Here is a 12,045-nt window from a genome sequence, read left to right on the forward strand (position 1 = left end):
GCATGTTGATATTGATGTGGAAAATTGTTGATATGCTAAAAAAAAGAAGCATGTCTTAGTTCTACTGGTACTCTCTTCCTCATCTGCCGAAATTTTCGCTTACATTCTCGTTGATTTACCGAAATGATAAGCTAGATTTCTCTCTTCAGCTATAGATTAGCAAAGTTAGGTCAAAAAATGGCTAAACCGGAAACCAATTGCAATACAACTTCTAATAACGTGTTCTTATGCAAAAATTGCTGAAGAAAACGATGGCGAAAAATCTACCACTCTCTGAGGTGGGGTAAGGCCGCTATGGACAATTTACCAACATGGCCGCCACTATTATTCGCAAAGTTTCACTTATGCGTCTCCTTTGCCTCTCCTAATTAAGAAAGAACAATGACTAATACATTTTTGTAAAGCTTTTAGAATGTAGATTCCAACCATATAACATTGTTTCCCCTTTTTGCCCACCGACTAGAAGAACAAAAACAAGAAATTTTAAAAAACACAAAAACCTAGATTCTTTAAGAAAATATTTCGTCTCTGGCAAGACTGTGAGTATAGCTGCGCAACGAAAAATTCATTATTACATACTTCACATATTTGTGTGTAAGATGTACAACAACCACTGAGATATAGCTCGAAGAAGGTGTCCCAATACGGGATATCCTATACAGGCTGTATCACCGATTTCAATGGAAGTAATAAATCATTACATGAGAACACCCTGCGACCTACGACCATCCTAACCACGACAGTCTCATGACGGACATCCTTGTAAAACTTATAGAACGCTGCTTCCAACGATGTAACATTGTTTCCAATTTTACCCAAAGATTAGAAGAAGAAAAAGAAGGAATTTTTAAAAATTACAAAAATAAACTGGATTATTTCCGAAAATATTTCATCTCTGACAACACTGTTTGTACAGCAGCAAAACAAAAATTCGTTGTTGCATACCTTACACATTTGTGTGTAAAATGTACAACAGCTACTAAAATCTACTCCGAGGAAGGTGTCCTTTCATGGGCTGTATCGCCGATTTTAATGGAGGAAATAGACCAGAATATAAGAAAGTCCTGCGACCTATGACCATCCTAACTACCACAGTGTCATGATGTACATCGCTGTAAAGCTTATAGAACGCATATTTAAACTATGTGGAATTGATCTCTATTTGATCTACCGGATACAAGATGAAGAAGGAAGTTGAAAGCTTACAAAGAAGTTATTTATTTATCGATTTATTTATTATTGAAGAATTATAATTCTGTATACGCACGCTGTATCACGGAGTTTACTGGAGGAAGTATATCATTGTATGAGAACACCATGCAATGTAATAGTTGTCCTCATTTGTTCCAACTGGAAAATTGACTAATAGAAGTGAAATATGGGCCTTAACGACTTAACAAATTTAAGTAGAAAAAACAGTGAACCGCCAGCTTATTTTAATGTATAATGTTAGTGTCGAGTGTTAGTGTTGACTTTTTAATGAAAAATACCTTATAGAAACGGTGTTGAAAAGTATACTACTCTCAGAGAGTGCATATGTGAATTTGCCAATATGGGCGCCACGTTTCCTAATACTCGATATCATTATACGTTGAATATTTGGAACCTTATTCTTTATATAAATTGAAAGCAAACTCTTAAACAAGATTTTTTATATATTTTATTACAATATTTTTTTCATGGTGCTCACTACACTTTTCTATCCAGTAAAGTGTGGAATAGTTTCCATATGTTAGAACTTACTTACATTAAAGTGAATATATGCCACACCACTTAACCCATATGCGTTATGGTTAAAATAAGAATTACATGTACGAATATAAAATATATACAACTATTTAAGTTCTGCTACATGCAACTGTAAATGAACTAAGCAATGTTTAACACTATTAAATTTAAATTTTCAAAGTTAATTAACATACTTGGGAATGTGTCATAAGCAGCTATAGCAGATATATATATCTTTGCTTATAATATCACTTTTATTTCAATCATCGTCCATGTCAACTTCCACAGAATTACAACTTGTACCTCTAGAATGAGTGCAAGCATTTGTACATATCATTCCGTGCCTTCTGCATACGCAGTGTAGGGTAGCACATTGTGTTAGGCTGCATCCACATTTCACAAATTTTAATAAATAATTGGGTGCTGGTGATTGAGCCACCTTCACTGGTGACCGATGTTCGTGAGGCAATTCCCATCCCCATCTACATTTCATTACCCATCCACTGTTGAACCTGATGATACACTCGTTGACTATGAAATTTGCATGCATCTACTGAGGGAGGCAGTCATTCTGGTTTCACCTGGGCTGTTCATTTTGTCACCCTTGATGTTGCAACGTACCCCGTCCCATATAATATGGAATAGCAGTGACGTTGGGTGGAAGTGAGCCGGAACAATTAAAACTGCCCTACAAAACTCACTACACTGAAATTACAATTGAATTTAAATTGTTTTAGAATAATGATTATATGATTTAATAAAATATAACAAGCTACGAATCTAATTAACTCAATACCTATCGGGTTCATAGGTCAAATGAATATATTAATTGTAATTTTATTGCAAAGAAAAAGCTATATATGATCGAAAATATTTATATGACAACTTGAATAGATAGATAGATATATTACAAACGCTATTCATACAACAGAATTTAATCTATATGTATTATCAAAGCATGTAATTGAGTCACTTACCAATGAGTAAAACTGCTTGTCCCTTTTACAACACATATATGGGTGTTTCAGTATTCCTCTCTAAATATTATATTTTTACACTTCTTCATAGAATCAAATGTTCTTACGAGAAATAGAGAGAAAATTATTTTCTATATGTCGTGGAATTTCAATTTAACGAACAAATAAGTAAGGCAAACTGGCCAACCATTAATCACATCACTCGAAAAGAACCAATTTCTTCAATACGGAATGTAACTTCACCCACAAAATGTCTCATGACGAAACCTTATAGGAGGAACATAACACAATAATATTTTAACGCAGAATATCATATAAATCACACTCAAAAGTAAGATTTCTTTTCACGGTGTTAATCCACTTTACGTTAATGTCCCTTCGAACCATAGCTATGCGTATTCTATTTAACAAGGCAAAGCTTCAAAATTCGATGTGTTCCACCTGATACTTTAAGTAGCTATATTAACCCGAATCCGAATCCGCTACCAACAGACAGCGTAGTTCCATTTTCTGGCACTACGGCGCTGCGAAACTGAAATAATATCATAAGTCTCGAGTTCTGCTTTTTTTTAAATCTTTCTCTCTTATTCTCTCTTCCAAATATCGTTACAATGTGAACATTCGAAACCACATTTCCTTTAGTGTATCTTCTGAATTTCCAACATAAAGGTAGACCATAATTTCGTGACAAGCAATGTTAACTTCCTTCGATTTCGCAGCTGTCTTGAAATCAGTAGAATGTTTCTTAAACATCTCATTCCTCTTTAACATTTTGATAGTCACATTTCCCTAGGCCGTATGGCCTTGATGTTCCATCTCACCCTAACATAGCATGTGCTAAAAGAATGTGAGAGCAAACTTCTTCATCAAGTTTCTGCTTAATTTTCGTATTATAATAGACAATCTTTGTTGGTGCAGTACGCTTTGTCTCTGGACAGAGAAAAATATCGACACTCATTACTGGAGTGATGTGTTAGCAGGACCAGAAAATTAGTCAACACCTACAATGGCTGTAGGATACTTGCGCGCTGATGCAACACATTCCATGACGATCATGACCGATCATCACTGACATACTGCACATCTTCAAGCAAACTTACTTCGATTAAACACGTATGAATTTAGCAAGTTAAGACTTTCCATAATCTGTCACGTGCCAGCTTGTATCAAATAATGAAAGAGGGTATGTGCAGAACTCGTAAGAAAACACTTCTTCCAAATCAAAGACAGTCGTTTGAGCACAGAGTAGCAGACGTTGGAATAGTATTTCATACTCAATGACGAAAGTGATACAACATCAAGGCCATACGGCCTAGGGAAATGTGACTCTATCAAAATGTTAAAGAGGAATGAGATGTTAAAGAAACATGCTGCTGATTTCAAGACAGCTGAGAAATCGAAAGAAGAAGTTAACATTACTGGTCACGAAACTATGGTCTACCTTTATGTTGGAAATTCAGGAAATGCACTAAACGAAATTTGGTTTTGAATGGTTACATCAGGGGTGACAAAATGAACAGCCCAGGTGAAACCAGAATGACTGCCTCCCTCAGTAGATGCATGCAAATTTCATAGTCAACGAGTGTATCATCAGGTTCAACAGTGGATGGGTAATAAAATGTAGATCGGGATGGGAATTGCGTCTCGAACATGACAACAGTGAAGGTAACTCAATCACTAGCATCCAACTCTTTATTAAAATTTGTGAAATGTGGATGCAGCCTAACACAATGTGCTACCCAACACTGCGTATGCAGAAGGCACGGAATGATATGTACAAATGCTTGTACTCATTCTAGAGGTACAAGTTGTAATTCTGTGGAAGTTGTAATGGACGATGATTGAAATAAAAGTGATATTATAAGCAAAGATATATATATATATATATATATATATATATATATATATATATATATATATATATATATATATATATATATATATATATATATATATATATATATATATGTATGTTATAGCTGCTTATGACACATTCTCAAGTATGTTAATTAACTTTGAAAATTTAAATTTAATAGTGTTAAACATTGCCTAGTTCATTTACAGTCGCATGTAGCAGAACTTAAATAGTTGTATATACTTTATATTCGTACATGTAATTCTTATTTTAACCATAATGCATATGGGTTAAGTTGTCTAGCATATATTCGTTTTAATGTAAGTAATCTCTAACACATGGAAACTATTCAACACTGTACTGGATATAAAACTGTAGTGTGTACCATGGAAAAATTTTGTAATAAAATATATATAAAAAAAATCTTGTCTAAGAGTTTGCTTTCAATTAATATAAAGAATAAGGTTCCAAATATTGAACAATCCTCAACATATAATAATATCGGGTATTAGGAAACGTGGCGCCCATGTTGGCAAATTCACATATGCACTCTCTGAGAGTGATAGACTTTTCAACACAATTTCTCTAAAGTATATTTCATTAAAAAGTGAACACTAACATTATACAGTAAAGTAAGCTGGCGGTTCACTGTTTTTTTTTTTTTTTTGTTTTTTTTGTTTTGTTTTTTTACTTAAATTTGTTAAGTCGTTAAGGCCCATATTTCACTTCTATTAGGCAATTTTCCAGTTGGAACAAATGAGGACAACTATTACATTGCATGAGTTTTCATACAATGGTATACTTCCTCCAGTAAACTCCGTGATACAGCGCGCGTATACAGAATTATAATTCTTCAATAATAAATAAATCGATAAATAAATAACTTCTTTGTAAGTTTTCAACTTCCTTCTTCTTCTTGTATCCGGTAGGTCAAATAAGGATCAATTCTACATAGTTTAAATATGCATTCTATAAGCTTTACAACGATGTACTATGACAGTCCTGGATTCCTATTCCTAATGTCCCTGTGAGGGAAAGCCATTTATGAGTGTTTTGGGTTCGATTACCGTGTATTCCCATTGGGATAAGCCATTTATGACAGTAGCAGGGTTCGATCCTATGAGGGAACAATATACACTCATGGTGTCTAAGTTCGGGTGCTTTTGAATTAATGAAAAGAGACTTGGTTGTGTACCCACCGTCGCAGGCGGGTCAATCACACTGCAAGAGTAGGGTTAGAACCTTTTTTATCCACTGTCTCATATGAGTTGTATTTCAATTTCCCAATGTCTCTTATAGCCTCATAAAGAAAACTCGTGAGGAGCAGGAAAGGTAAAACTAGCAACGGATGGTTGTAAAAGGAACCAATGCACCCTTGCACTGCGCTATATTAAATACATTGTAACTACGACAAAAATTAAATAGTAACACATGCATGCAGTATATGACAATACTTATCCTGTTAAATAATAAAAATAACACTATGAAATATGCACAATAGCACTATTAATGTGTCATCACTTGACTTAGATTAACACACGCAATGAATATATTTAATGCATACATTTTAACCTTTAGGTAATCAGAAACACATTTGTATAACACAAACACAATATATTCTCATTAAGGAAATAGTGGGCCAAGAATACGGTTTAGACGCGCACGAAAACGGTGCCGATAAGAACACACGAATATCACGATTTCAGAGATTCATTAAAATATGCAATAATTTTTAAGGAGACGACAGGTATTCTTCTTTTATGGCCATATGACGATTCAATTCCTTCAGGAGGGTCCTTGGACGCTCTTACTTTTTCCATGGCTTTTAACGTTGCAAAAAAAAAAAAAAAATACTGTATTCACAAATCCGTTTGCTTGTTGATATTTTATATATGCACTTGTTATTAAAATTTTAAAATTTTACTGCAGGTATCTGTTGCACATTTTGCACATATAATTCCAATATTCAAAAAATATTAGCCGCTTTGTGGGATGGTTGAAGAGTTACGTGTTTAGCTATCCATTTCCAGGGTGAAACTCCTGCCGCCTTTTCTGCGCGTTACGCCTTGTAGTCGCTCTAATGGCGTATGAATACACTAGTGGAATAAAAAATTAGTTTTCACACAACACTGAATTTATAAGTAATTTCTTTGCTGATAAAAGTTGATTAATTGAATATTGTCTTATTGGGAACACATTAATCACATTTAAACACATGATTACATAAGTAATAACTGATTATTGTAAAACAAATGCACATTATGACGTATAATCCACCTCAGTCTATTAGCTTTGGGTAGAAGGGAGAAGAATGTTAAGCTGAGTTGATTTTTTTTTTTCGTATTTGGTCGCACGAAGAGGAGAGTAGGTGGGTGGATGCACACACACACATAGCACACACACACACACACACACACATACGAGCAAAGGAGTTCGCAGCATCTTGGTTTCTAAGAATTTTTATTTTGGTGCGCAGCAGTTCCAAGAAATCCTCTCCGAATACGACGGTTGATTGAGAAGTATATAACGGTAACGTTATAGTACGTTATGACACTGTGGTAGTTAGGATGATCGTAGGTCGCAGGACGTTCTTATATACTGGTCTATTTTCTCCATTGATATCGGCGATACAGCCCATAAAAGATATCCCATATTCAGACACCTTCCTCAGAGTAGATCTCAGTAGCAGTGTAAGGTATATAATAACGAACTTTTGTTGTGCTCCTGTCAGAAATGAAATATTTTCGGAAAAAATCGGTTTTTTTGTGATTTTTAAAAATATCTTTTCTTCTTCTAGTCGGTGGCTAAAATGGGAAACAATGTTACATCATTGGCATCTGCGTTCTATAAGCTTTACAAGGATGTACGTCATGACACTGTGGTAGTTAGGATGGTCGTAGGTCGCAGGGTGTTCTCATGTAATGGTCTATTCATTCCATTGAAAACGGTAATACAGCTTGTAAAGGATATCCCATATTGGGACAGCTTCTTCGAGCTAGATCTCAGTGGCTGTTGTACATCTTACACACAAATATCTAAGGTATGTAATAATGAATATATAGTTGCGCAGCTATACTCACAGTGTTGCCAGAAACGAAATATTTTCTTAGAGAATAGAGATTTTTATGTTTTTTAAAAAATTTCTTCTTCTTCTTCTTCTTCTTCTAGTCGTTGGGCAAAATGGGAAACAATGTTACATCGTTGGAATCTACATTCTAAAAGCTTTACAAAAAGTATTAGTCATTGTTCTTTCTTAATTAGGAGGGGCATAGGAGGCGCATAAGTGAAACTTTGCGAATAGTAGTAGCGCGTGGCGGCCATGTTGGAAAATTCTCCATAGCGGCCTTACCCCACCTCAGAGAGTGGTAGACTTTTCGCCGTCGTTTTCTTCAGCTATTTTTGCATAAGAACCCGTTATTAGATGTTGTATTGCAATTTGTTCCCGGTTCAACAACAATTTGCCTAGACTATTAGGATGCTGAAGTTTTTTCTGTGTAAACGCCAGACTTCACAAGATAAAAAAGAAATCACGCTGTTTTCAAGGTAGACGTCTGCACGGGCGCAGGCCGGACTCGGGCCTATAAAGCGTATATCGCTTCGGGCCGGGCCGGGCTCAAGCCGTAAATTTCTAAATATACAACCATATTTTTCGGGCTTTTCCGGGCTTAAATTTGTAAATATAGTGTACAACGATAGATCACCTTTCTTTCTGGACCGTTCTTTCTAGAGAACTTTTAAAGCATAACTGCAAAATGAAACCGCTAAGTGCTGTAAATAAAAATGCAATTTTGCCTTAATTATTAAGTTTCTGCAAATCGGGTTTATTTCGGGCTCATTTGATTATCAGACAAGCTCGGGCCTAAATGCTAAAATACAGTATATTTCAGACTCGGGTCGGGTCTCACATTATAAATTCATGTGCTGGGCCGGGCCCGTGCAGACCTCTACTCTATGACCGACTACAAACCGATTTACTAGATGTGCACTTTCATTTGTGTTAGGGTTTTGTAAGCTAAGATACCTCACCTGAAAACAACAGCGGCACCACCAATCAAAACATATTACAGGCTTGTGGAGATGAATTACTTCTTTGTTGAAGTTATCCATAATATTTACGTCATATAGACGACATGGACCACAGCACTTTCGACCAGTGCAAATCGGCACCTCTACGGCTTTGTATACATTTTGATCTTTGACGTTCATAACCGTAGTAATGCAGTGTAGTTCATATCCTGCCTTACCTGTTACAGAAAATAATGAAAATTTTCACTAATAACTCGTGGATACATGAAATGCTGACAAAATGAGTAACTACATTAAAAAGTTGTCAACTTGGCCACCTCTCTAAGTTGGCCACGTGCTCATCTTGGCCAGGTTCGTCTTGAACCTGCATATTTCCACAAGACATTCGTTACTTATTACTCTGTAAACTGGTCACTTGTATATCTTGGAAGTTGGCCACATGGAAGCAATGTTCGTCCTATGATGATAATGATAAATTTATTTGCCTGTCTTGGCCACACAAAATACCGTTTTGTTATTTTTTCTTAACCCTTTCGTATTCCCATATGAAAGGCAGATGTTCTGTATTTGTGACTGGAGACAAAGAAGCATGGATTTCCAAAATTTATTCTTGGAGGTCAATAACCAGAACACTACCCTGATAAAGGGGTGGTGAAGGAAGATGTGAATAAGAAAAAGCACGTACAGGAATTCAGGAAATGATTTTACGTATTTGCTTACCCTGTCTGTTTAGGTACATTAAATTAGCTACATTAAATATATAGGCTCTTTCATCAGTGAGGAGCTCGTAGCAATTCCGGAAAAATTCTCAAGATTAAAGCTAACCATCTCAATTGTCAACTATTGGCACCTGATGGCTTGTCGAAAGGTAGCGGATGTTCTGAGATCTGAATTCTCTTAAAATTTTCTCAAAACATCTTTTGCTCCGAAGAAAACACTAGTAGCTCATTAATAAGAGGTAATTAACTACAAAATTAGAATGTGCATGTGTGCCAAAAAGGATAAAAGAACAAAATACTCTATACATATTATTTCAAAATAGTTGTTGTGCTATTACTTACTAAAATTTACGCGGTGGCTCAGTAGTAGAGCGGTCACCTCCGATGCTTGGGGTCACTGGTTCGATACCAGAACGGGTCGTATGGACTTTGCGGTGGACAAACATCGTGCTCGTGGGTTTTCTCGGTATTCTCCCGTTTCCTCTCACTTTCTTCATTCCATCATTTTATTCATTTCTCATAATCACCGTTTACTTTAGCCTAATCGGCATAACTGTGGGACATAAAACTCAAAGATTTCATTTCATTTTCTAATCATTCTACCTCCTACCAAAATGCCGTCCTCATCACCAAGGCTTTTTTTTACTATCTCTTCTAGATAGATGTTAAATAATGTTGGCGACAGACAGCATACTTGTCTAACTCTAACTCCCCTCTGTCAGTTCCTCCTCTATCCTAACACTTACTTGTTGATTCATATGTTTCTTATAAGCATTTGATCTTTATATTCAAACCCAATCTTTTTTAGAACTCCAAACAACAATTCCCAATTCACGCGGTCAAAAGCCTTTTCCAGATGTCCTATAAGTAACTAAAAAAAGCCGTTGTAAAAATACAGTGGCTAGACAAAAAAATCAAAAAAAATTCATACAGGACACAGAAGTTTGGCTCTCCACTGTACAACGCGTGTTGCGGTTGCCGATTGTTCTTTTTTTCTTTTTTATCTATGTGACATGTGGACCTTCCTTTTGCGTCAGCAGTAGCCAGTTCACCTGTGAGTGTCGTGGTGTGATAGTGGTGCGGTAAAATGGGCGACCTGACAAACTTCCAAAGAGGCATGATCGTTGGTGCCCGTCTGGTTGGAGCTTCAGTGGCAACAGTGGCGAACATTGTGGGGGTATCGAAAGGTACTGTGTCCAATGTCAGAGGGCATACACAATTCATGGTCAAACGACGTCTGCAAAGCACAACAGTGGTTGAAAGACAATCATGTCAGATAGGAACCGGAGGGCATTAAAACGGATTGTAGCAGCTAAAAAGAAAACCACTGAAATGAAAATTATGTCTGAACTCAATTCCGGCCTACAGAATCCGGTTTCATCGAAAACAGTGCGACGGGAACTTCGTCAAATGAAATTTCATGGCAGGGCCGCTATCGCCAAACCCTTGGTCAGAGCAGTAAATGCAAAGAGGTATTCAGTGGTGCAAGGACCACAAGGCGTGGACTCATGAGCAGTGGAAACACGTAATGTAGTCCGATGAATCGACCTTCTCCTTGTTTCCAACAACCGGTCGTGTTTACGTATGTCGAACACCGTCGCAAGCCTATGATACAGACTGTGTGCTCCCTACTGTAAAGCATGGGGGTGGTTCTGTTACAGTATGGGCAGTGATATCGTGGTTTTCCGCAGGTCCCATCATAACCCTGCATGGAATGGTGAATGCTAAGACGTATGGGGCCATTTTGGGGGACCACGTTCTACCCATGGCACAAATATTGTTCCCTGATGGTGATGGCATCTACCAAGATGATTTGACACCCTGTCACGCTGCAAAAACGGTGAAATCATGGTTTGAGAATGACCAGGAGCTATCACACCTCCCCTGGGTCCTACAATCACCAGATCTGAACATTCATTGAACCATTGTAGTCTGAGGTAGAAAGGCGTTTTCGGTCTCATTACCCTCCAACAGCACCCCTTAAGAAACTGGAGCATGTTTTGGAGGAACAATGGTACAACATTCCGCACACCACGATTCAGGAGCTTTATACGTCGGATCCAAGCTGTTTTGGATGCAAAAGGAAGCCCCACACCATACTAGGTATGATTTTCACACTTTTGCAAACGTTTTAGATTTTTTTGTCTACCCCTGTATATTGTAATATTTCAACACTCTAATTGGGCATCTGACTGTTGTGTTGATAAATAAAAAAAATAAAATAAAGAAACGGTGTTAGATTCGCTATTTTTTGTGTGTGTAAACAAACTAGATTAAAAAATACCTTCTGTAATTTCATGGCCATCTTTAAGTATAAGTTGATCAACCAGAGCAAGGTATTCCAAACCCGGCGGACAATTAGGATTTGCCTGCCGTTTTTGCATCATTCCGCCATCTATAAAATAAAACAAACTGAGTCATACGTTGCTTAAACGTAATAGGCACTTTGTACAATGTGAATACTGTGCTGGAATGGTAAAAAAGATGTCTTTACAAGAGTTCAATTAACTGTACAAAAGACACTAAAAGACTATGTCGTCTAGAAACTGAACTTCTTATCAAGTGTAAAAACATCAATACTTTAAATTTGTGACAACACTTAGGAAAAAGAGGGAAAATACCCAGTGGATTGAGTTTTATCACTAAGGCCTATTACAAAAATTTGAGTCTTTACTGCGTTTCAATGTGAGTTTGACTTTTTGTATTTTTATAGAATACCGAGCTAATAAAGAAATAAGAT

At 36.6% G+C, this 12,045-nt stretch overlaps 1 protein-coding gene across 2 annotated transcripts in view; it reads right to left on the reverse strand.

Annotated features, from left to right (window-relative positions):
• The window catches only part of LOC145683556 (phospholipid scramblase family member 5-like), a 107,889-nt gene that overhangs the window by 35,962 nt on the left and 59,882 nt on the right, over window positions 1-12,045 (reverse strand). For both annotated transcript variants that reach the window (XR_014131149.1, XM_081754905.1), the window contains exons 5-6: window positions 11,590-11,700; window positions 8,587-8,804 (exon numbers count right to left, since the gene is read on the reverse strand). Coding sequence is in view for 1 of the 2 variants with exons in the window: in XM_081754905.1 (XP_081611031.1) it covers window positions 8,587-8,804; window positions 11,590-11,700 (329 nt within the window). In the remaining variant the exon portion in view is untranslated. The remainder of the gene's footprint in view (window positions 1-8,586; window positions 8,805-11,589; window positions 11,701-12,045) is intronic.

The sequence above is a fragment of the Thermobia domestica genome, chromosome 4, assembly GCF_964235325.1.
Source record: "Thermobia domestica chromosome 4, izTheDome1.hap1.1, whole genome shotgun sequence".
NCBI classification, from domain to species: domain Eukaryota; kingdom Metazoa; phylum Arthropoda; class Insecta; order Zygentoma; family Lepismatidae; genus Thermobia; species Thermobia domestica.